The sequence below is a fragment of the Nymphaea colorata genome, chromosome 5 (assembly GCF_008831285.2).
Source record: "Nymphaea colorata isolate Beijing-Zhang1983 chromosome 5, ASM883128v2, whole genome shotgun sequence".
Classification (NCBI taxonomy): domain Eukaryota; kingdom Viridiplantae; phylum Streptophyta; class Magnoliopsida; order Nymphaeales; family Nymphaeaceae; genus Nymphaea; species Nymphaea colorata.
This window is the reverse complement of record NC_045142.1, coordinates 15,863,722-15,890,876: the sequence shown is the minus strand read 5'-3', so window position 1 is coordinate 15,890,876 and position 27,155 is coordinate 15,863,722. Positions and strand designations below refer to the sequence as shown.

Below are 27,155 nucleotides of genomic sequence, written 5' to 3'. Positions count from 1 at the left end.
ATGCCCTTCGAAGCTGTCTATGAATTCCCCCCTCCTGATCTAAGAAGATACCAACCAGGAACAACAAGGGAGGAAGATGTAGATGTTCAGTCGTGGTGCAGGGATGCAGTCCTCAAAGATCTCAAACAGCACTTAGCTACCGCCCGAAACCACATGGTGATACAGTATAACAGGAGGCACCGAGATTTTCAGTTGAAGGAAGGAGAATGGGTCTTGCTTCGCCGCCCTATCCATGGAATGAGCTCAGCAGTGAAGAAGGTCAGTGGCAAGCTCGCACCAAGGTTTGTTGGCCCATACCAAATTAAAATGAGGATAGGTTCTGTGGCCTATGAACTTGAGATGCCTACGGGGAATTTAATCTGTCTAGTGTTTCACATTTCAAAGTTGAGACCTTGCTTCAATCCACCCATAAGCATGGAGACCAGAGCTGCTCCTGAACTAACTGAACGAGCAGCCCTATATCCCTACCTTATGTTGGGAACTTGAAGGGTAAGATAGGGGAAGCAGCTACAGACTTAATGGCTCATCGAGTGGAACACTTATGAGGACCGCCAGCATCCTGGGAGTTAGTAGAAGACATACAGTCTCGTTTTCCAGAATTTACACCTTGAGGACAAGGTGTCTTGTAAAGGGGGAGTATTGTTAGGGATTGGACCTTGTGGGTCAAGCAAGGATCCATTTCAGTATAATTCAGTAGAATGACAGATTGGGTGGATATTAGGGATAATAAACCCACCCCAATCTAAAGAGTTGAAGTGTATAAGTTTGTTAGTGCGTTAAACCTAATCATCAATGAAATATTAGAGATTTCAGTGGAAGCTGGCTTTCACTGGAACAGAGTGCGTGAGTTGCTTTTCTCTGTTAGTCGCAGGCTAACGGGTTCCTATGAGAGTGAGTTATGCTAGTTAGGTCTTTGTACATTAGATATTTTTCATTTAGTTTGCCTTCTTGCATTATTTGCTTCTTTTTTTTTTTACTTTTCTTCATGCTCGAGGACGAGCAATGTTTAAGCATGGTAATATTTATAATGCACAAAGTACATCACAATTTTATATCATTTAGAATGAATTCGTCCATGTTTTAATTGTTAAAAGCAACATTGCTTTTGTTAATAAGAACTTCTTTTAATTATGTAAAATAAGGCTAAATTGGGAGAAACGTTGCATATTTGGTACAATGAAACAGCAGCATAAGAGATCTGGACCCAACTCTAAATATAAGGAGCCAAAATAGATCCAGAATCAGATCTAAGTCTTGAATTAAGCACTAAGTCCATATGCATTGAAGATTCCGTATGTAATATAGCCCAAAACTTGGTTCAATGTAGGGTAGAATCATATATGGTAAAATTTTGATGTTTTGACCAATTTTTGAATTTTTGTGAGGTGCTTTGTGTAAAGTGAAAATTAATTATGAATTTTCTCCCATAACAAAGAGGTGCCTTTGAGGAAAAATGTTATCTTTGGATAAAGCTCTAGGTCTTCTTTTTCCCTTCCTCAGGGTTGGTGAAAGATGGTTCTCAACATCAAGTTATTCTTTTACTAAGAAAGTTTTTCTTTTTTGTTTTTTGTTTTATCTCCGGTGTATTTTTCTTTATTTTGGGTGTTGGTTTTTGCATATTTGCAATAGGTGGTGGGGAGAACCTTACGTGAAAGTTGGGTTCACATCGCCCCTTCTGTATGTGCAACTCTGGTTCACATTGTTAGCACTTCACCTCTCATCTTTTCCACCCTCCCCCCCCCCCCCACCCCCTCCCTCCTCTCACATGTGAGTTGTTGGGACTGCAAGGACCTCATCTATGGTGTTTGACTTGTCAGGAACATCGAGCTACCGAGCTGCATACTATAGGAATCATGTCTTATCTACTAGCATCGGAGCACCAAACCAGTGGATGTTCTTTTTCTTATATCTTCTTCTAGGGTTCGAGTCTAGACTCTAGCTTATTTCTATTGTCTTTATGTTTTTCAGCTTACTTCTCTTGGTTCATTACTTGTTTTCATAGGTTTACTTTTTGGTTATTGCAGACCTATGAACTTCTTGCAAGAGGACCTGTCAGCTACACATGTAGCTCCAACGAGCCCTTGTTGTCTTTCCAAGTGTTGCTTTCACTTATTAAGTTTACTTTTCAGTTTCATTGGTTTTTGTCAAGTTTTAGGTATAGGATGAGTTAGATTTCATTATTTTTGTATATTAACTATTCTATGCAAAACGAACAAGAAGGAGAAGATTGTACCAATGGCACCTTAGCTGCCGCTGGTGGTCTCCCTCATCAGTAATTGCTAATCTGGTACTTATCTACTATTGTTATTTTTTTGTTTTTTACAAAATAACATACTGATTTTGAGAATTTCTATAAATCAGTGACTTAGAATAGTTTTAGGTTCTGCAATCTGTTAATTTTAACAATCTAAGCAAGCTGCTTTATCGACAGTTTTTTTCTAGGTTTTTCGGGCTGGGCTGAATTAGGTTTTATACATTTAGTTTTCTCATTTAATTTTGATTAGTTTCATTTCTGTTATCTTTGATTCCAGCTTTTGACATCTATTTATTTGTTTGTTTGTCATTATTCATTCATAGAAAATGCAGATTGTCATGCATAATATTATGATTATACATTGGATATGATAACTAGAATTTTAGCTTCCATTGCATGCATCACTGGAATCCTTGCTGGATTTCAGCCATTCACCGTGACTTTCTAGTCCATTAGGTTGTCTACCATGAATGTGGCGGCCAGTGAAGGCAGGGGCAGATTGGTCATGAGGTGAAAATGTTAGCGATAGTTTAGAAAATTAATATTAGGAAATTGTCATTTTTTTATGTCAGATTTTTTTTGGAGGTTTGCTAAATTATTGGGGTTCTTGGTTTTAGAAGTTAGTGGAAGTACTTTGGAGCCTAGAATTCACACCAGCTACAAGTTAACCTCTAGGTGAGGAACATTGCTAATTTCTTGGAGCTCTACAATTTGAGTAAATCAAGTTAGTTAAAGAGAAAATTTTAGAAAATTAATTTATAAAAGAAGTTATCCCTAATCCGTAGGTCTTAGGAAATTCTCCTAATTAGTAAAAGAAGTTGATTGGGATTGACACCAATCTAGAAATCCTCTAAATTATGTCAACTTTAGAAAGGTCTTAATTTTTTTATTATTTTGTTCATTTCAATTTTTCCCCTTCTTTAACTTAGTTAATAATATTGATGTGGAGAATATAAATATCATACTCACACATTAACATAATAATGTACATTGACATGTCATAGCGCAAGTAGGTGTCATGTGCCCATTCAACGTTCATAACATCCAAGATATGTCACCCACCATCATTTATGCATGAAGGCACCATATGCATGTATATCATCCATTTTACTTCATGCATCTCATGTAGTTGTGCAGTCTATCCATCCACATCCTCTTTGCATCTGTATATGCATCCAACATCATTCATGTGCATGCATATACAAGCACATGCATCCATAGCATAGCACATCATGTTAGACACACATACATCATCATCATTCATATAGCATATGACATTATCTCATATACCTAAACAAGTTTCGTACCGTCATGTCATCATTGACTAGGTACTCATCAATGTCATCAACATAATCCATGCACAAACCCATGCATCAACATCAACATGCATTGTCTTATATTAATATCATATGGTACATATGTATTAATTATGTATTTTATCAAGTAATTCATGTCCCAAACATGCTTAGATTACACAACATACATCTCACATCATGGATCATGCATTTCATGCATACTTGTACTACACAGTAATTAAATGACATTTTGTTGCTTTCATATTTTAGTTTGGGATTGATAGATTAGTTATATTTTCTTATATATATTAATGTATATGTCTTGTTCTCTTGCATGAAGAGATGCACTAGAATACAACTTAGGTGGTTGTAGGTTTTATTGATGGGAGATTTCCTCATGCATATACAAACAAATGAATATGCTCTAAAGCAGGATCTCGTTCATGCTAAATCACTGAATCAAAACTTTAACTGTAGCGGAAGCGTACCTGAATCCATCTGAACAGGTAGACGATGATCTTGCAGTAGGATCTTCCAGGGTCTGTGTGTGAGCGCGTGTGGTTTCTCTCAGATGGGAAAAAGACAACCCTAGAAAACGATGTTTCAACTCCCTACACGACCCCAGGGACCACTACCTTTTATATTATGAGCAATTTCGGATTCAATCCATCAAATAATCCATAATTGCATATAGGTATCTATACATTATAAAAATACCTCATACTATATAAAATGACGTGATATTCCAAAATGCAATCACTTAACCGGATATTTATATTAAGATAGTCATAATGTATGAAATTCCTTATTGACATATGTCGGCCCACCAAATAATCCTTACAATCTTCCACTTGGGCCAAATATGTCTTTATACATTCAGACATTACATAAAACCTTAGAAGCTCATAATTGCTATCTTATTAAACGTCATTTTCATCAATCTCGTCCATGATCATATCAACATAGAACCAAAACAGCTTTCGCTATATTGAAATCAGCTAAACCTTCAATGATCACAAATGTTGACATAATCAATGACATAGATCTAGTATGGATATATAGCATGAGAATTACATGTAATGTGATTACAACATGTCTATTCTCAACTCGTTCTACTTTAAAACCTTATGGATATCAAAAACACGAACACAGAATGAAACCAAAGAACTTTAAACTATATTATGCAAAAAACTAAATATGTGTCTATACATAAGAGCAAATAAAATACAAACTCCCACTAAACCAGCACATCATCCAAGGATAAAACCCCCATACAAACAACATGTTCGTGAAAAACCTTAGGTGTTAAACCTTTAGTAAGCGGATCCGCAATCATAGAGTTTGTCCTAATATGCTCTAAAGACTCCTGACCATTCTGTATTTTCTCTTTAATAGCCAAAAACTTAATGTCGATGTGCTTTGACTTTGACAAACTGCAGCTGTTATTGGAGTACATGACTGCTGAATTATTGTCACACAATAACTTTAGTGGTCTTTCTACACCATTCATAATGCGCAGCTCTGTGACAAAATTCTGCAACCACAAGGCATGATTAGATGCCTCGTAACATGCTATGAATTCTATTGTCATGGTTGAAGTAGCTACTAGTGTTTGCTTGACACTTTTTCATGAGATAGCTCTTCCATCCAATAGAAATACATAGCCTGAAGTAGACTTTCTACTGTCTTGGCACCCAGCAAAGTCAGAATCTGAATACCCAATGATCTCCAACTGGTCTGACTTCTTGTATGTGAGCATAAAATCTTTTGTTCTTTGTAAATATCTGAATACTCTTTTGGCTGCTTTTCAATTATCCATACCAGGACTACTTAAGTATTTGCCTAACATTCCAACGATAAATGCAATATCTGGACGAGTACAAACCTGAACATACATAAGGCTTCTCACAACAGACGAATAGGAATCTTTTCCACTTATTTATATTCAAGTTCACTTTTAGGGCACTATTTTAGACTAAACTTGTCTCCTCTAGCAACTGGAGTATCTCCTGGTTTGCAATCTTTCATGCTATATCGCTAAAGCACCTTAGCAATGTAGGACTTTTGTGATAATCCAACAATATCCCGAGAACAATCTCAAAATATCCGGATCCCCAATACAAAAGATGCATCACCAAGATCCTTCATATCAAACTTTGTTGATAAAAATTTCTTAGTTTCATGCAATATACCCACATCATTACTTGCCAGCAATATATCATCGACATATAAAACCAGAAAGATAAATTTACCTCCACTGAACTTTTGGTATACACATTCATCAACCATATTAGTCTCGAAACCAAATGAAACTATAACTTGATTAAATTTGTAATACCACTGACGGAAAGTTTGTTTTAGCCCATAGATAGATTTCTTGAGTTTGCAGACTATTTTCTTTGCATCTCCTAAAACAAAGTTTTCTGATTGCACCATATATATCGTTTCATCAATGTCTCCATTTAAAAACGCTCTTTACATCTATCTGATGCACATCTAAGTCAAAATGAGCCACAAGTGCCATTATGGTCCTGAAAGAGTCTTTCGACGAAGCTAGAGAGAAAATCTTTGTATAATCAATGCATTCCTTTTGAGTAAAGCCCTTTGTGACAAGACATGCCTTACACTTTTCGATGCTTCCTAATGAATTCCTTTTGGTTTTAAATATCCATTTACAATCAATGGGTTTCATACCTTCAGACAAGGAAACAACGTCTCATATGTCATTATCTATCATAGACTTTATTTCTTCATTCATGGCATCTATTCACTTAGGAGATTTAGAACTCTTTATCGCTTGCTGGAGGTTAATAGGATCATCCTCTATTAAGCCCATATCAACATCATGTTCTTGGTGATAGACAAAATCATTTGAAATTGTGCTTGTCCTCTCTCTAGTGGATCTCCTCAGTGGCACCTCTACCTGATTTTCTTGAGGTTGTTGAGTTTGTTTTTCAATGGTTTGAATAGGGAGACTATCATCATTGTCTTCTTCTGAATATGTTGATGGAACAATTGCAGGAATGAAGACCTGACTATTGCTTACAACATCTGTATGAGTAGACTCAGGTCCATCTTCAAAGACAATGCTTTTAACCTGATCACCTCCCCTAAACTCAATATCTTCAAAGAAATTGTCATTTCTCGTTTCAAAGAAAGACTTACTGGTTGAATTATAAAACTTATAACTCATTGATCTTTCAGAAATATCCAACAAAATAACAGCTAATCGTCATAGAGTCCAGTTTTCTTTCATTTGGTTTATATGACCTTGCTTCAGCTGGACATCCCCAAATATGAAAGTGCTTCATACTAGGCATTTTGCTTGTTCATAATTCATATGGGGTTTTCGGTACTGCTTTTGATGGCATTCTATTGATAATATAAGCTGCAGTCTTTAATGTCTCTCTCCGGAGGGACTCCGGTAAGGTAGAATGCTTTATCATACTTCTCACCATATCCATAAGAGTCTGATTTCGTCTCTCAGCTACACCATTCATTTTGGGAGAACCCAGCATTGTGTATTGAGGGACTATACTGCATTCCTCTAAATACTCAAAGAAAGGGCCTGGATGTTGTTCACATGATCCATAAAATCTACTATAGTATTCACCACCACGGTCAGATCTAACGGCTTTAATCATTTTGCCTAATTAATTATCAATTTCAGCTTTAAATGATTTGAAAACATCTAAGGATTGAGACTTATCATGAATCAAATACAGGTAACCATAACGAGAATAGTCGTCTATGAACGTGTTAAAATATTGTTGTTCATTCCAACAAGTCGAAGGGAATAGACCACAAACATATGTATGAATCAGTTTTAAGACGTCTGAAGCTCTAGTTGCACATGTTCTCTTAATGTTTGTTTGTTTTCTTTTTATACATTCAACGCAAATATTAAAGTCTGCAAAATCAAAGGATTCAAGAATTTCATTCTACATAAGCCTTTTGATCCTCTTTTCAGAGATATGTCCAAAGCGCCTATGCCACAACATAGCAGAATTCTCATTTGCTAATTTTCTTTTAGTACCACTAGACGTAACATGCAATGTTTCATGATATGAAGCAATCGTATCAAGCAAATAGAGGTTATCGCTACCAGACAAAGAACCAGTGGCAATCAAATTGGAGTGCAGAAACAACTTAAATTTACTACCTTCAATGAAACAATAATAACCAAATTTGTCCAATAAAAAAATAGAAATCAAATTCCGTCTAAAAGACGGTACTACATAAGTTTCTGTCAAATTTAAATAACATACAGTCTTTGACAATAACTGAAAATCTGTTATAGCATCAACCTTCGCCTTCTTGCCATCGCTCACATAGTCGAATCTTTCAGCATCATTTGGCGTCCGACAATTTAGGTAGCGCTGCATAGAAACATTTATGTGAGTAGTAGCACCCGAATCTACCCACCAAGTGTGTCGGGGTACTGAAATTAAATTAACCTCAGAAGAAACCAAAGTGAGAAGTGTACCTTTCAATCATGACATGTGTGATACTTGGTATAATCCTTCTTCATACCCTTGCAAAAGAAGCAGTCTAATTTGTCTTTCTTGTGCTTCTTCTATTTCTTAATGGATGAATTGCCAACTACAACTTCCTTAATAGTCTTTTTTTTTATTTTTAGGCGTAGTAGCCAAGTAAACACTCTTATCTTATCATGCTTCAATCTCTCCTCTTCATCCACACAGTGCGAAATGAGCTCATTAAGAGTCTGTTTCTTCTTCTGATAGTTATAACTAATTTTAAACAGTCTATACTGTGGTGGAAGAGAAAGGAGAACCATATGCATTATGAAATCTTCAGGTAATTTCAGACCTAGTGCATGTAGTTTTGAAGCAAGATGAGATATTTTCATAATGTGCTCTCGTATGTTCCCCTTGCCTTTATATTTCAGCGTCACAAGTTTACACAAAAGAGTACTTGTTTCAGCCTTTTCGTTTTTAGCAAAATGTTTTTCAATTTCTTCAAAAAATGTCTTGGCACTAGCCTTTTCAGTAATTGAACCCCTAAAGTTTTTTGGAATTTATTTCTTCATTATCATTAGATACATACGGTTTGAGTGCTCCCATCATTCAAAGTTCTGCTTATCCTCATGAGAACTTTCATCTGTTAACTCAGGTGGGGACGACTCCCTAAATGCAAGGTCTAAATCCATGCAACCCAACAGTCATAACAATTTCTTTCCAATACTTAAAATTTGAACCATTTAACTCAGGAATAGTACTCAAATTCGCAGATATCAGGGAAGTATAACTCACTGTACAAAGAGCAAAAAATATCAAACATGCTCACAATCAATATATGTACATAAATGAAATAACAAATATAAATGAATTTAAATACAATGGCCTAAATTCAATCACAAAGTACCGGTGCAACATTAATATCCAATCTTTGGATTGAAATATTAACTGCAAGTGGTATTCTTGGTCGACAGTGAATATAGATAATTAGCCCTGGAAAATAACGAACTCATCTTTGGATTGACTCACTATTCACAAGGAAACCTAAAAATTATCACATATTCATTGCCATGTATGCTTAAACCTGACCAAGCAACAATCCTCCTTTGGGTTGATCATTACCTGCATGGATTAAGTATACTATCATCTAATATTCGAAACATGCGAATTCCTACAACAGAGGTCGCTTTGGTGACATAAAGTATAAATCTACTCATTTTGAACAATAGACATGACCAAAGATTAGATTCATAGTCTAAATATTCATCTAAGGTACACTCACAATTTTAATAATATGCAAAACATGATACATATATTAAAATTTACATACAAAATTGTCTTACATTGAATTCAAAACCAAATGGTTCAATGAAATAGGCTCAAAAGAGTCCAAAATTTTATAAACCGGTACCATAATTGTGCTTAAGTGGGTTAAGAACCACTGAATTCGCCTTAAAATGGCTCGTATCATTCTTAAACCGCAACTAAAACACCCACATGTCCCTAAATAGGGCTGAACTGGTTTAAAAATAGACCGAACCGATCAAAAATAGACCAAATCGATTCTGAAACCCATTGAACCGGTTAAAAAATGACTAAAATCGGTTTTAAAACTGAATGAACCGGTCTGAAAAGCCCTGAATCGGTCTAAAAATCAACTGAATCGGTTTGAAAAGGGTCTGAATCGGTAAGAACCGTTTTAAATTTGAATTGAATCGGCTCCAAAAAATACGAGCCGGTTCTGAATCGAATTGAATCGATCTTAAAACGAATGAACTGGTTTGATTCTCTTGAGAATCGGTTTGACAAAAAAGAACTCTATTTTCAAAATTTAAGCCGTATGGATATGGGGTGGGTCTGACATGACCCGACCCGGATCCGAAATTCTTAACGTGGTAGGCGGCAAAAAAAAATTAATTCTTATGGATCTGGATCGTGTCTGACATGACCCGACCCGTGTCAGACCGGACCCGGGTCTGACCGCTTACCGCGCGAGCGGTTTCACCGTTTGGCATGCCCCTCCCTATTCCTCTTCGGCTGACCATTGTGGTGAGAGAGTGAGACCGATGGTGAAGACAACGGTGGCCACGACAAGCGCGGCGATTGCAAGGACGATGAGCCACCAGAGGCAGTGCTTCAACGACTTGGCTCCCATGGAGAAGAAGGGCTCTGGTCGCCCGGAGAGACAATGGTAGCAAGGTCGAACTTCGACGGGAAGAAGGAGAAACGCGGTGTCCATAGGATTCGAAGGGCTCGATCGACCGTCCGTACGGTGCGGGAGGGAGAGCATGAAACCACCACCGTCCCCCGCCAGCAACCCACTGGCAACGGATAGGGGAAAAAAGAAAGTAGAAGAGATGAAGAGAAAGAACGCACAAAGTTCATCCAAAATTGTACGGATGCTTCAACAATTAACCCATAAAATCCAATGATTCAGCAATAAACATAGACTCTGATACCAATTGATGGGAGATTTCCTCATGCATATACAAACAAATGAATATGCCCTAAAGCAGGATCTCGTTCATGCTAAATCACTGAATCAAAACTTTAACTGTAGCGGAAGCATACCTGAATCCATTCGAACAAGTGGACGATGATGTCTAGGATCTTCCAGGGTCTGTGCGTGAGCGCGTGTGGTTTCTCTCAGATGGGGAAGAGACAACCCTAGAAAACGATGTTTCAACTCCCTGCATGACCCTAGGGACCACTACCTTTTATATTATGAGCAATTTCGGATTCAATCCATCAAAGAATCCGTAATTGCGTATAGGTGTCTATACATTATAAAAATACCTCATACCATATAAAATGACGTGATATCCCAAAATGCAATCGCTTAACCAGATATTTACATTAAGATAGCCATAATGTCTGGAATTCCTCATTGACATATGCTGGCCCACCAAATGATCCCTACATTATATCCTAAACATTTTTCATCATAGATTTTTAGGGCATGTATTATGCTGTTTTAATTTGAATGTGTGATCCGCCAGAGTGCTACATTAAGTGGAGAATAGATTTTGCATACGGCAAATAAGAGAATTTCGTGATGAAATTTTAAAAGCAGCCAGGTCAATATGCGTATATTCCAGAGATCAATTTTGATGAAAATTTGATGTCATTTAATATGAATTTAATGCCCATTCTGCATTCTGATTTACAGAAAATTACATAATTGTATTTGTTCTCTGTACCATAATGCAGATATTTTTTATAAAACACAACTGATTTTCAAGTTCTGAAAATGTAACTGATTGCTAGAAGTGTCAGCATTCAAACCTTCCTTCTCATTGGTTTTTGAGACTGGTAACCATCTGTTTCAGGCAAATTACAGAATCTGCCTGAAAATTACAGATTGCATTTATTGCAGCAGTATCTTGCACTTCTGTTATGCGGGTCAGAGAGCTAGGCCTTTGATCTGCACGACCTTCCTTCAGTTTAGAGGTATTTTCATAAGTTGTGTCTTTTTAGGTGTAGTTTTGGTCATCATTTAATTTTGCTATATGATATTTTATAATATCTTTTACATCAATTAGTGCTAAGAAGGAATGTTGTGTAACTAGGAATAGGTTTATTCACTTTATTAGACATAATAATTATTGCTTTTCCTTGTCTTGGACTTTATTCACTTTATTAGACATACTAACTATTGCGTTATCTTGACTTCTAGTTGCTTCGATTTCGCAAGTTGAAACCCTTGCATTGGAGTTGGAATCTAAAGAGTAGTTAGCATTAGTTCAGGGTTGAGCTCTGGTTGATTGTTTGTTAGTTCAGATTGAATGGTTTATTGTTACCGCGAATGGTTCATGTGGCGACTTATTCCATCTTTGTCAACATTCTATTTCATTATGAATAAAGGTTTATTCTCAGCATTTGAAAAGTTCAAATTAAGGCTTCATAACCCTTTCCTGCCAGATGATAGACTTCTCATTGTAGAACTGAAACCGATCTCTACTACATGAAACAGGAAACAACTAAAATAATACCTACTTTGAAATTTGTGCTTTCTAAACTGGACCTATGGTGGATGGCAACTGAATATGAACAACTTTGAAAGACTGAAAGATGCCTACACGACTCTAACTAAAGCTGTCTAAAAGTCTTAACTCAATCAATTCAGGTAAAATATAGACTTTGCAAGTAGGGGTGAACACGAGCCGAGTCGAGCACAACATCTTCTACCACATTGATAATACCACACACACCGCTAACTAGAATGAAAAAAAAAAAGGAATTTTTGGTCCCTCTGATTTTGCCTACAACTATTAAGCATTGTCAAAATTCTTGCCATGATAAAACTTTTATGACAATATCTCTTTTCGCTTTAAAAATGAGGCAAAACCTTTTGCCTCCAAAAAGAGGTTGAAACTTTTGCTTAATTTTTTACTTACAATTAGTGTTACATTAGCCTAATTTTGCATGTGAAAGTTTGGTAAAAAAAAATTCCCTCTTTTTGGAGGGAAAAGCTTTGCCTCATTGTTTTAAGGAAAAACCAATTATTATTGTAAAAGTTATGCCATGGAAAAGATTTTACATATTTTTAAGATTTAGGCAAGGGCACACAATTTTTTTGAAACTTTTTTGCCAATACTAAAACATTTTCCTTCAATAAAATGGCCTCCTTATTTGTTTATGGTAGTCAATTCTAGTTTTTGGATTATTGTCTTATAGTAGAATTAGATGATTGGTGGACAATATTTTCTGTAATCGTGATAATGAATGTTTCAGTGTTTTAATCAGGCGATGCAGTCAATCATGTTGACATGGAACTCCAAAATTCAACTGCCATGCACATTATAGATATTGATGTTGACCATAAGGATCCTCATATGTGTAGCCTTTATGCCTCACAGATCTATGCTTATTACAGGAGGCTGAGGTCAGTGTTGTGGCAAGACCTATATCTAATAGAATCCCTGATCCTGTAATGTGCCTTTCAGACAGTTAACTTTGCCTGGAGGATAGACAGACTTTTATCTTTTTCTGTATACTAAACAATAGAAGCATTTTAGTTCTGTAAGGACATATGCATATGTTAAAACATTAAAATGGCATGCTGTATCATTTCAGTTATGCTATAGAGCACACACTTCTTTATTTTGTGGAATAGGTCAACTATCTAATAAAAGGACTAGTTAGACAGAACAGCAGATTCTTTCGTAGATGAGATTTTCGTTTACAGGCTGAATAGGTGGCTGTTGCGGTATTCTAACTGAACAGTCTCAGTTAAGGATACTGTAATTCTGCCAATCCTGCTGCCAAATCCTGTCAACAATGAGACTTTGATGACTGAATTAACTGCAGGAATGTTAAAATGATTTGTTTTTGTGTTTGAACTTTGAAATGAAGGATCCAAGGTGTGTGGGGATGTCCTTTGGTTGATGTGTAGACAACTTTCCTAATTTTTGCTTCTTGACGTGCAGCAAGAAGAATAATCCATCATGTATCAATTTTCATAGAATTTAGAAAACTAAAAAACTTCTAGATGGTTGAGAGGGAGAAAGAATGGAAAAGGTTGGCTTCTAATGTTCAAAAACTGTTGAAGGAAAAATTCAATCTCTGGTTTGCATATATTGAATCTTCCAAATAGGTTTTGTGAGGCTAATCCCATAAATCCCACAAATGGCATAAAAGGACGACCAGTGCTAAAATAGCTCAAAATAGACTGATCATCTATTTTGGAAAGGTGATTTTGATTGTTCGGATGCAGCTTTCCCTTTCAGCATGCAACAGACCATGATATCAGAACAAGATATTTGAGAATATAGTCAATATTTTGGCTTTGACTCCTTTTTATACTGAGATGAAATAGTATTGATAGCTATAAGCATGGATATATTGAATGGTTTTCTCACGAGAAGCAAGATTTAGTGAGGCAATACAGTAGTGCTAGAACACCTTTGTTTCAAGCACAATAAACAGCACCAAAGCTGTGCAGCTTGCACGCACTCACATGCACATGCACAAACAGAGGTTGAACTGATGATTTCATTGATGAATTATGTCATATTGTTAAATTTGTTTTTCTTAGCTTTGATTAGGCCTGGGCGTCGGGCCGGGCCGCCGCCGGCCCGGCCCGGCTTGATTGGGCCCGGGCCTGGGCCGGGGAAAACCTGGTCCGGGCCTGGGCCGGGGAAAACCTGGTCCGGGCCTGGGCCGGGGAAAACCTGGCCCGGGCCGGGCCCGGGCCCGATAAGCCAGCCCGGCAGCAGTCCCGGGCCGGGCCTGGGCCCAAGAGGGTGGCCCGGCGGCGGCCCGCCAGGCCCGACTCCCTCTCCCGCTCCCCTCTGGTTCCCTCTCCCGTCTCTCGTCTTCTCCGTCTCCCGTCTTCTCCCCTCTGGTTCCCTCTCTTGTCTCCCCTCTCCCGCTCCCCTCTGGTTCCCTCTCCCTCTTCTCTCTCTCCCTTCCCGTCCCCCTCTGGTTCCCTCTCTGCACCCTCTCCCCCCTCTAGTTCTGTTACGTGCCTACCTTCGAGCGGCCATATCCTGGCGCATCGCCGGTGTTGGAGCAGCCTCGTGACGGCCCTCGGTGGTGTGACCCCACCAGGTTCCCTCTCCCTCTCTGCTCCCACTCCCCCTCGTTACCTCTCCCGTCTCCCCTCTGCTTCCCTCTCCCGTCTCCCCCTCATTCCCTCTCCCGTCTACGCGCTGGTTCCCTCTCCCGTCTCCCCCTCTTGTTCCCTCTCCCGCTCCCCTCTGGTTCCCTCTTCCGTCTCCCGTCTTCTCCGCTCCCGTCTCCCCTCTGGTTCCCTCTCCCCGCTCCCTCCCCCTTCCTTTCTCCCTCTCCCTCTCCCGTCTCCCCCTCTCCCCCGCTCCCTCCCCCTTCCTTTCTCCCTCTCCCTCCCCCTTCCTTTCTCCCTCTCCCTCTCCCGTCTCCCCCTCTCCCTCTGGTTCCCTCTCCCGCTCCCCTCTGGTTCCTCTCCTGTTTCCCATCTCCCCCTCTACCGTCTTCTCTGCTCTCGTCCCCCTTTCCCGTCTCCCTCTCTCCCCTCTTCTCGCCTCCCCCTCTCCCCTCTTCCCGTCGCTCTCCCCGTTCTCGCAAGCCGGGCCGCCGGGCCGGGTTTTAGCAGGTCGGGCCGCCGGGCCGGGTTTTAGCAGGTCGGGCCGCCGGGCCGGGTTTTAGCAGGCCGGGCCGCCGGGCCGGGTTTTAGCAGGCCGGGCCGCCGGCCCGGCCTGGCCCGATGCCCACCCCTAGCTTTGATGCCATCTGGTTTCTTGATCAGTATTGACATATTGTTATATCTCTAGTTGAAGCGCAAGCCATCCCATAATTACATGAGTATGGTTCAACAAGATATTTCTCCAGCTATGCGGGCAATCCTTATAGACTGGCTTGTTGAGGTTGATCTCTCTCTCTCTTACTCCATATGTGTCTTTATGCATGTCGGCAGTTTCTTTTTTATTTGATTTTATGAACTTTTTTGCCTGTGAAGGGCATTTTTTCTACATCCAGACCTTCAGGTCATGATTGTTGAAGTATGTTAGACGAGTCTGGGGATCGGGTCTGAATCCATACCTGATCCAGCTTGTAGCCCTTGTTGGGCATTACTTAAGTCGTGTAACCCTAATCCTTATTGAGTGAATGAAAATCTTAAGAGAGAGAGAGTCTGGCGGCTAGTGGGCACCAGCTCCTCCTCATCTGTGGTTTTTTTCCTCTTGTTGAGGGTTTTTCCACGTTACATCGTGCTCCTCGTATTCTCTTTCTCTGTGTTCGTGTTTCTACATTGTATCAGAGTCCACGAGTTTGGGACTTTTTTGGTGATCGTGGAGTTTCCCTCTTCACCCGTCGCCACTGCTGCTGCCGCCGCCGCTGCACCCACCGCTGCTGCTGCTACCGCCACCGGTGTCACCCTTTGCGCCGTCGCCCCTGTGCCGTCGCCGTTGCCATCACTCTTGCGTCGTCGCCCTTGCGCCGTCGCCGTTGTCTCTTGCGTCGTCGTCCTTTGTGCCCTTGCTACCGTGACTCTGCCATCGCTCTTTTGCGTCGTCGACTGCTCCCTGACGATAGCTTCTGTGTCACCGCTTTTTGGGACCCGGAGAAGAAGGAAGACACGCGTGCTTAAGCGCTTCCTAAGCTTGCTCCCCCCCCCCTATTCACGTCACTTCCTAGGGGTCTTTTGCAAATCCGGTGAAGTGCATCTGCCTTTTTAGCTACAATATCTTGCTTGGTTGATCTTTGATTACATCTTCTTGCTATTTTTGGCGCCTACCGTGCAATGAGAGGTGGCTGGTCCATGGCTTGGTAGAGGACGTGAAGGAGGAGAGGAGCATAACTTGAGGATTGCCTCAACATCCACCGGCGCTCCGACGATCTCATCCCTCTTTCATTACAAAAGACCGGGGTTAAATTGGTCTTACGGGTGAAGGCTTTCCTCATCTCGAAGTTGATTTCCTATTCACTTCTATACCTTGATTCTTGCTGGTTTTGCCTCTTGAATCTTGATTCCAGCAAGGAGAACGTGTTGCGCAACCTCTACTCATGGGAGATTGCAGCCTGAGAGAGAGAAGGAACCGCTTCCGTAGGGTGACATCGACGATCGTTTCCCCCAATCGACATTCCGTTCACTCTTGGGGTTGATTGAGAATCCGGTGAAGATATTACCTCTCTCTCTTTATCGTTCCTTTCTAGATAGAACTTGATTATCTCTCGTTCTTGTGATTCTATCTAAGGAATATTGCTGCCCATTGGTGCCCTCCGTTGTCACCGGTGCCTCTCTTCTGTTGTCACCGGTGCCTCTCTCGTTCTTGTGATTCTATCTAAGGAATATTGCTGCCCGTTGGTGCCCTCCGTTGTCACTGGTGCCTCTCTTGTTTTATCGCTGCCTGTGCCTCCTGTTGGACTATCTGTGATTATGGCAGCCTCTTCCTCATCGACCGTCAGCACCAATCAAACTGAACTCGGGGCTTATAGATCTGAGAATGTTCCCATTCAGGTCATTACTCTTCGCCTTACAAAGGAGAACTATTTCTCATGGTCGACTGCTATGACTATGGGCATTGTTGGGCACGGTCGGATAGCCTTTATCGATGGAAGGAACCCTGAACCAACAAAGACAAGTGGTGTGTGGGACACTTGGTTTCTTGAGGATAATCAGGTGAAAACTTGGATTGTCAACTCTGTTTCCGCTGACATTCAACCTCTTATTCTTCGGAAGAAGACTGCAAGAGACATGTGGGTGATCTTAGAGCAGATGTATGGGCAGAAGAAAAAGGCTATTCGAATGTACCAAATAATGAAAACTGTCTATGGACTTCGGCAAGGGAACTCATCTGTCGCAGATTATTATGGGGCTTTGAAAGCCAAGTGGGACGAGCTTGACTATCATTCTGATGTTCCTTCGCATTGTCCCCAGGATTAGGCACTTTATGTTGCTAAGGAATGGGAAAACAGGGTGTTCCTCTTTCTAGCTGGCTTGAATGATGAGTTTGAAGGTGTTAGAAGCCAGATTCTGAATTCAGGAGAGGTGTCCAGCATTGAAGATGTGTACGCTTGTATTGAAGCTGAAGAACAATGAAGGCTTGTTACAACTAAGGGCAAGAGGGATCTTCATGAGAGATCTGCTCTTGTGAGTCGTGGTTCTGAAGGCCCTACTAGATCTCTTTGTAGATGCACTCACTGCAAGAAGACTGGTCATACTGTAGATTACTGTTGGGATCTTCATCCAGAGAAGAAGGAGCACAAAGGGAGATCTCCTATTGGGAAGACGCCTGCGTCTGAGGTGCCCAAACCCAATGGAGAAAAAGTCTCCATTTCTGCTGACTAGATTCGTGAACTGAGGGCTTACTTGGGCCGGATTGATGTCAACCAGGTCAAAACATCAGATGAGACAAAGGCTAATCATGCTCTTGCAGTTATTGGTGATACAGGTAACTCCTCTGTGGGGGAATAGATTGTGGATAGTGGTGCTACTCACCATATGACAGGTAACCCTAAATTGTTTCATGAGTATAAGTTGTCTTCGGGAAGGGAACGTGTATCTCTCGCAGATGGTTCCTCTACCTCTGTGGCAGGCGAAGGGACTCTGTCCTTATTGGACAAATTTCATGTGCGGGGAGCATTACATGTTCCCCAATTTCCCTTAAATCTCTTGTCAGTTAGTAGACTTACTAAAGATCTGAACTGTGAACTCATCTTTTCTGCCAATCGTTGTGTTTTGCAGGACTTGGTGACAGGGAAGAGGATTGGGATTGGTTTGACGTCTGATGGCTTATATCGTCTTCCCATACGTGTGGCCACAGCTCTTATGACAGCGATCAGCAAGACAGAAAAGCAAAGAGAAGATTGTCTTCAGTCCTTCTTGTACTGGCATGAACGCCTTGGGCATTTACCTTTTGGGATTTTGAAACAGTTGTTTCCATATTTATGTTCCTCTCTGAATTTGTCTTTGATTTCGTGTGAAGTTTGTCATTTTGCCAAACATGTGAGGGTTTCGTACCCTATTTCAACTAGTTGTGTTAATGAAGCTTTTTCCTTGGTTCACTCTGATGTGTGGGGGCCTTCGGGGGTTCATACCCATCAAGGTTTTCAATATTTTATAACTTTTATTGATGATTTCTCTCAGACCACCTTTGTGTACTTGTTAAAAGATCGCAGTGAGGTACCTAATGTCATAGATACCTTCATTCTTCTTGTGCACACTCAATATGGTAGAACTATTAAAACCTTCCGGTCTGATAATGCCCGTGAGTATATGTGTCAGTCTGTTGAGGATTTTCTTCGAAAAAGGGGGATTGCTCATGAGACGTCCTGTAGTTATACTCCCCCATAAAATGGGGTGGCTGAAAAGAAAAATCGCCAGCTTCTTGATGTCACCAGGGCCCTTCTGTTTCAGAGAAACATTTCCAAACACTATTGGGGTGATGCAGTTCTTACTAGTGCATATCTCATCAATCGCATGCTCAGTCGTGTGTTGAATGGTAGGACTCCTCATTCTTTACTTCCCGAAAGTCGTCAACTATTTCTCCTCCCTCCTTGTGTGTTTGGCTGTGTGTGTTTTATTCATAATCACAGTCCCAATGTTAAGAAACTTGATCATCGATCTATCAAAGGTGTGTTTGTTGGGTATTCACCTACTCAGAAAGGATACAAATGTCTTGATCCCACCACTGGTCGAGTTTATGTTACAAGGGATGTTACCTTCTTGGAACATGCCTCTTACTTTGGTGAGAATTCTTTTCAGGGGGAAAAGTCTGTTGTTAGAGAAGAGTATTCTTAGAGTCAGGAGATTCAATTTACAGATTTTTTGGACTACAGGAAAGCAGAACCTATCACAGTTGTTGATGCGCCTGAGAAGGAGGAAGGGGTGATAGTGGAACTGAGAAGAAAGACCATCGTTTGTTTTGACAGGTCTACTCTAGACGAGGTGCTCGGACAGAGGAGGTGACTTATGGTGCGAGATCTACTTCCAATCCCAATGACATTCCTTCCCTTGATGAACCAAGTCCAACCTTGAAGACTCAAGATGAGGTTGAAAAGAAAAATGAAGATCTTCCCATTGCCCTAAGAAAGGTTTTCAGGTCATGTACTCAACACCCGATTGGTAATTTTGTATCTTATTCTAAACTGGGAAAGGATTACAAGTGTTTTGTATCTTCTCTTTCTTTGGCTGTGATTCTCAGAATCGTTGTTGAAGCTCAAAGTGACTCCAAGTGGGCTGATGCTATGAAAGAAGAAATGGAAGCCTTGAGAAGAAACATGACATGGAAGGTTATGAAGATTTCTGAGGCGGCTCACTTGGCTGGATTCAAATGGGTGTATACCATCAAGTACAAACCAGATGGGAGTGTTGAAAGGTATAAAGCTCGTCTTGTGGCCAAAGGGTTTAGCCAAAAATATGGGATTGATTACTTGGAGACCTTTGCTCCTGTTGCGAAAATGAAGACAGTCAGAGTTGTTATATCCCTAGCTGTGATGAAGGAGTGGAAGATGTACCAACTAGATGTTACGAATGCTTTCCTTAATGGTGACCTCAAAGAAAAAGTATATATGTGTATGCCTCCAGGATATGAAGAACTAGAGAAATGCTGTAAGCTGAAAAAGTCCTTATATGGCCTCAAGCAGTCACCCAGAGCATGGTTTGAACGACTGAGACGTGTGATGCAACATCATGGGTACAATCAAGGGAATGGAGACCACACTCTATTTGTGAAGAAGAAGGAGGGCAGAGTCACTCTCTTACTTGTCTATGTGGATGACATGATTGTCACAGGAAATGATGAGGAGGAGATCATAAAGTTAAAAGGGTTACTGGCTACGGAATTTGACCTCAAGGATCTTGGTATTGAGATTGCTAGGTCTAGCACCGGCCTCGTGCTAAACCAAAGGAAATACACATTAGACCTGTTGGAAGAGACTGGTAAATTGGGGTGTAGACCTGCTTCTACCCCTCTTGACACTCGGCACAAGTTGAGTCTTAGAGATGGATAGTTGCTTTGTGAAGAAGCTAAAGGAAGATATCAACGTCTGGTTGGGAAGTTGATTTATCTTACCCTCACTAGACCAGACATCACTTTTGCGGTAAGTGTATTGTGTCAATTCATGCATGCACCTACTGATGCTCATCTGAAACTTGTGGACAAAGTGTTATGTTACTTGAAGAGAAATCCTGACAATGGACTCTTGTATATAAAACAAGAGACTGTAGAGATCGAGGGGTATTCCGATGCAGACTGGGCAGGTTGTGCTGATACCAGACGGTCTACTACAGGGTATTGTGTTTATCTGGGGGAAAACCTTGTCGTATGGAGGAGCAAGAGACAGGATGTATGTTCTCGATCTAGTGCAGAGGTAGAATATGGAGCCGTTGCTATGGGAGTGTCAGAGTTACTATGGTTGAAAATATTGCTGACTGATATTGGAATAGAGATTGAAGGACCTATGAAGATGTACTGTGATAAAAGTCTGCAATCAATTTAGCCAACAACCTGTTTTACACGATAGAACAAAGCATGTTGAGATTGATCGTCACTTCATTCGTGAAAGGATTGATGCTAAAGAGTTAGTCCTTCCCTACATGAAGTCTGAAGACCAAACTGCCGATGTTCTGACGAAGGCTCTATCCTCGACTCCATTCGAAAGAAATGTATCCAAGTTGGGCATGTTTGATATGTATGCCCAACTTGAGGGAGAGTGTTGAAGTATGTTAGACGAGTCTGAGGACTGGGTCCGGATCCATACCCGATCCAGCTTGTAGCCCTTGTTGGGCATTACTTAAGTCGTGTAACCCTAATCCTTATTGAGTGAATGAAAATCTTAAGAGAGAGAGAGTCTGGCGGCTATTGGGCACCAACTCCTCCTCATCCGTGGTTTTTTCCCTCTTGTTGAGGGTTTTTCCACATTACATCGTGCTCCTCGTATTCTCTTTCTCTGTGTTCATGTTTCTACAATGATCTTGCAAAACATTATGTGTTTTTTTTTCACAGGTATGTGAGGAGTATAGACTGGTTCCAGATACTCTATATCTGACTGTCTTCTACATTGATCGGTTCCTTTTTGGAAATCCAATTGAAAGAAAGATGCTATAGCTAGTTGACATTACGTGCATGTTTATTGCATCGTAAGCACTTTGCCGCAAGTATTTTATCCTTTTCTTGCTTGGCTTCTTATCTATGTTGATGAGGTTCCTACCCACTGCAGTCTGCATAAATGTTGTTGTCTAGTGTGAGCCCTTGGTATTACAATGGAGGCTTCTTTTGCAAGGTCTTTCATTAAGGTACATTGCATAGCTCCAACATTTGAAACGTGGCCAATTTTTTACTCCTTGATGTGTAAGAAAACATTACTTCAAAGACTTGTTTGACTGGCTTGTGTGGGTTTTATGGTTACAAGCCCTTCCTAGTTGGATCTAACTTTCACTTGCAGGCAGAGAGAGAGAAGGAAAATTTGATGGGATTTTAGCTCCTTTGCATGATGCAGAAATAAACTTTACCCTTTCAAGGGCACCCCTATTTTTCCAAAAAACAGGACCAAGGATAGACACAATGTTGGTATCTAAGTGCAACAGGAGAGGGTGTAGGGAAACTTGGTGCTTTGGCTACTTATAATCATTAAGTTAGGTGCCCAAATTTGCCTAGGTTGCCCAAGGAGCCTTGGGCAAGCTTAAGCACCATTTAACCACATTATACCTAAGTGCACCAGGAGAGGGTGTAGGTAAACTTGGTGGTTTCGCTACTTAGAACCACTAAGTTAGGTGCCCAAATTTGTCTAGGTTGCCCAAGGAGCATTGGGTAAGCTTAAGCACCATTTGACCACATAAACCATCGATTTTTCATACCGTCAATAGCATTCGCACCTCACCAATGCTTTGATTTGCTTGGTCTGCAGGAAGTATGAAGAGATATGTGCACCTCGTGCAGAGGACTTCTGTTTGATTACAGACAACACATACAATAGGGAACAGGTACTTCTGAAGATCTTTACTTCGCACTTGTTTCTTTTGCCTTTTTTTTTTTAACACTCTTGTACAGATCTGGGCTGTCTACGCAAGTTTGCAAATTTTTCTAAAAGCAACTGCTTTTATATGGTTGCTTTTTTTTAAAGCCTTCATCCTAATGAGGACCAGCTGCCTATGAACAAAAACCCTTTGAAATTGCAATCTTGAAACATGGAAAATTAGCTTAGTAAGGAGCAACTGTCTACATGGAATTCAGATAATGAAGTCCCCTTTTAGGTTAATAATCTCCATAAGTAAATCGTTAAATGGTGGATTGATGTAGGAAGCAGCTGTTTCTCAGGTTGCTGATAAATTTCCAAATTGGTCAGCACAATCACCATTTCTGCACTTGTTAGCAAGTTATTCTTTGTTAGATATAAACAAGCGTCCACCAATCCTTACATCATCACATCATGGCAGTTTTACTGGGTCCCTCACTCTTATGGAAATGCTTTAGGTCCTAAAGATGGAGATTGATGTCTTGGACCATTTGCGCTTTGAATTGACTGCACCTACTACAAAGACATTTCTCAGGTAATGAATCTTTTTCTGGTGTCAGCAGCAGTTGCTTTTCTTATCTATTTGAGCAATGAACTTCTTGAATTGAGAAGAACCTCTTGCTTTGTGGTGACTTCTGCAGGAGGTTTCTGCGAGCAGCCCAAGCTTCGTACAAGGTACTGTTGCATTTTCAAATTTGGAACTTCCCACCAAAGTTTACTGTGGGTCTTATTTGTTGAAGTGTATTCCCTTGTTCAGATGGATCGAGACTTTTCATTGGAGTTCTTGGCAAATTATCTAGCAGAACTTACATTGCTTGATTATGGGTTCCTGAAATTCTTCCCTTCTCGTATAGCTGCATCTGCTGTATTTCTAGCTAAATGGACGCTGGATCAAATGTCACACCGGTCTCTTCTTTCTTCAATCTTGTCTCTTCTTTCCGTAAATTTTTCCATGTCATCACCTTTTGATGCTTCCTCACCGTGGGGTTTGTTCTATAGAATCCAACCCTGGAGCATTACACCAATTACAAAGCTTTGGAGCTAAAAACTGCTGTGCTTGAAATTCATCGTATACAAATGGACGCCAAGGAGGATGCCACTACAAATCTCTCTCTGAAAGCAATAAGGGAGAAATACAGCCAACAAAAGGTATGTCTTGGAATCTGCTAGATGCAACTAGATTTCTGAGTGCTATTGTGTCTATTCAACCCTTCACCTGGTTCAATGGGTAATGAAATAGGTCTGCTAATTAGAAAATTTGCTTGCGTAGGTAAGAGTAGTCATGAATTTATCTTGAAATATTATCTCTTTTTATGGTGGCAGTTCAAGTCAGTGGCTGCTCTATCGTTCCCAAAACCAGTTGATACACTTTTTCTGTGAGATTATTTTCTTAAGCCACTGACCGGTAAGCTGTTTGTTTCAGAGAACAATTCGTCTCTTATTCTCTTCCGACCTTGTTCAATACTGCTTGTGTGCTCTAAGATCCGTACATAATCTGTTCTAACTTTCTGCTGTAATTCATGCATGCAGCTGCTTCATTTGACAAAGATCCAGGAATACTGATATGAATGACAGTGTGCTACCTTTTCCTGTGTGTCGTGAACATAGGTTGGTCCATCCATTGTGGACCATGAAGAAAGATATGCGGGTGGCAACCACTGTATTTCAAGCTAGAGTTACTAACATTATCCCAGCTTTCTGGGTAGCGATTCTGTTGCTACTCTTCTCAGTAGCTCTGACTGCCCGTAATCATTTGTGTATGTTTAACTGTTAATTCTAATCTCTTCCGGTCACAAAATTGTGTGACAGTCCACTGAACAGTTGAGGTTTTGTTTTGGCGGTCCGGAAAAAATAATTCTGTATCATTGCATGCATATATGAGAAAAAATTGTTCAAGAACCCTTCTTTTTCCCCTTGTTCAGAATTGTCTCTACTGGACTATCTTCTCTTCTTTGACGTACTGATCCACCCATAACCATGTTGGTTCTCTTGGTTTACGTTGGTATAATATCAAAAGGCCAAACTTAATCTCTGTACCACATTTAGTATGTCTGGGGAGTGGGGACCCGTTGGTTGCAGGAAAAAGTTTGTAGTCCAAAGCTTTGGTTCTACTTCACTAACTGCACTCCTTTTACCCTCTCTTTGCCCAAATTTGTAAATCAAGACTTCTCCACAAAGGAAGCATGATAAAGCTTTGGTTCTACTTCTCAAAAGCTTTTTCATCTTCTCTCAGTTCTTCCAACGTCTCATTGCAACGTGCCCATTCAAAGTGTAACATTGATGTCATGCACTGGGCCCTGCTTGTTTAATGTATAGGTGTTGAAACATAAAAAGAGTTTACTCTCCCGTTTATTCAAATTGTACATGAGCATAAAAATTGCTTCTTTCCCGAACAACCTGAACTTGCAGTGGGGAATTTCACAATGCGTCACATGAAAAAGGACCATCCTGGATTTCCTCAACCTATTACTCATCCATAGTTCAAACTCTATTTGAGGGCCTTGTCATGGGACTCATTTCTTATTAAACCTGCCAACAACCCATCTCCACACGGCCTCAAAGTAACCACATTGGAGAACAACATGAACTATTGATTTTGTACACCTTTTACACTTAAAGCGCCAGCGGATGAGGGAAAACCCATCTTGTCCTAAAGTCACATGTGTACGTCAGTAAGACCCTCGTACCCATGTCGCCATACTGACACTGCAAAAAGACACTTAGACACGCATGGGAATTTTTTGGATTGAAACTGATCTTCAGTTCCCTTGACTTTTGTGAAGGGGAAAAAAATGAAGAAAGTAATTGCCAATCAATCTTTGCACATAAGCTTGCACTTAAGTTTATGGGAACAGGTTTGGGAAGAGAAAAAAATTCAGATAGAAGCTCTGGATCCCTTTTTTCAACCACATGAGATGGCACTCCAGTCATGAATGACCCAAACGACGTGCTTGAAAGAAACTGCCATAAAAGGCATGAGTCTTTTATGGTTCGTACCCACCTACAGACGCGCGCACACCCACTGTTTTATGTAATAATTGAATGTTAAAAACACTTAAAGGTTTGATATCAAGATTGAATTACGTAAATCGACAGCTTTGATATTACTGATTTAATATATGCATTTTATTTTCATGGTTTTTTTATTATAAAACTTGAACATTTTGCATCCAGAACTAGAAATGTGAAAAGAGAATTCTGGTAATTCAAACAGGAGAGAGAGGGAGGTGCTTAAAAAGTATTATGAAATCAAGCATAGACGATTGCCAAGACAAGAACTTCTCTTGGCTTTCTGCTCATTTTCGTCGTTGCTCATGGCACCAAGTCATGAAAACGAACACCCACGTTCCCGTTTTCTTGCCAGCACTGATTTAGCTAGCTCACGAGGAACTTGCTTTTACAGTTTTGATGACCATGGATGTCATCTCCCTGGGCCCTCCACTGAGGGAGGGATAGCGAGCCTATATAACCTATAGACGGGCCCTCCTTTCAATCACCAGTGAGGAGGGTCCGAAGAAAGAGTACTGAACTACCATCCTCTTGCTTCATCATATGGAGATGTAGATCTCATCAACATATGCTCCAAAATTTTGTAACACAGACTACGTAAAAGAACATTGTCGGGTGTTTGGTGAGATGCTATGGAGTTTCTTCTATCTCCAAACCACGTTACTAACGTCTGCTCCAGCTTGCCGGATTATGTTGAAGGTGGTACTGGTTATACAATTGCCTTATTGATAACGAAAGGAAGCTGCAGGATGTGTGCTGCCCTCTAATTTCCTGACTGGATTACTGGCGGCCGGGAAACTGCCAAAATGGATTGTTCTTTGAAATCCTAACCTCTTCTGAATCCAGCCCATCTTTGTTAACAGGCTGAATTACTTACGTAAATGATCTCTGCAAGCTCATTCTCTTGTTCGTGACTTTTAATCACAAATGTGGTCCGTGAGCCGCAGGACTTTGGTCAGCATTTTCTCACTTCAAGCTTGCTTCTAAAATGAAAATTATTTGAGTCGACAAATTGGGTGAATCCACTTTTAGTTAACACTGGTATGAATCCAACATTGGTATGTATTTCTTAGTTTTCAATTTCTCAAAAAACGGGAATCATCCATGGTCGGACATGAGGCCATCTTACCTCAATTTCATGAAAGTACACAAAAATCTTGACTCAAATTAGATGAGTGATGAAGTCACAACTAGAAACTTTTGGGTGGGCAACTAGATGGTCTGGAGCATCTACCTTCCCTCTTTCCTCCAAGGTCCTTTCTTGAGATCTCACAACTGACAACGGTGCACCATCAGTTTCGTGCTGGGTTCTGGGTTCTAGTAAGTTTGGAAGTGTCGTACTAATCTTCCTTAAAGATTAGGGCAGATTCATGAAACACTAAACTTAAGTGTCTATAAATCTGCCCCAAATTTTGATATAGGTTCATAAAATGTCCACAAAGTGCTCCATTTGCCAAACGACCACTAAACTTACACCCACAATAATCGCATACGTCCTTTCTAAGCCTGTTCAGTTATGCTATGCCCTTTAGTGATTTTAGACTAAATTGAAGTAGAAACATGCAAGTTTTGAACATGCAAGTTCTGATGGGGTTGGTGTGTACTGTGCCAAGTGTCTAGTGAATCCGACACCCCAAACTACGATGATTCTAATAGACTTTGCCATTGAAATGCCTCGAATAA

At 40.5% G+C, this 27,155-nt stretch overlaps 1 protein-coding gene across 1 annotated transcript; it reads left to right on the top strand.

Moving 5' to 3' along the window:
- LOC116255210 (cyclin-A2-4-like) lies at positions 1-24,187 on the top strand. Its single transcript, XM_031630993.2, is given in 12 exon segments — positions 1-281; positions 839-891; positions 12,774-12,916; positions 15,281-15,373; positions 21,455-21,588; positions 22,356-22,431; positions 22,922-22,998; positions 23,105-23,138; positions 23,221-23,371; positions 23,449-23,612; positions 23,787-23,868; positions 23,994-24,187. Coding segments are annotated over 11 exon segments (1,263 nt in total). The 3' UTR covers positions 23,844-23,868; positions 23,994-24,187.
- The last annotated feature ends 2,968 nt before the right edge of the window (positions 24,188-27,155 follow it).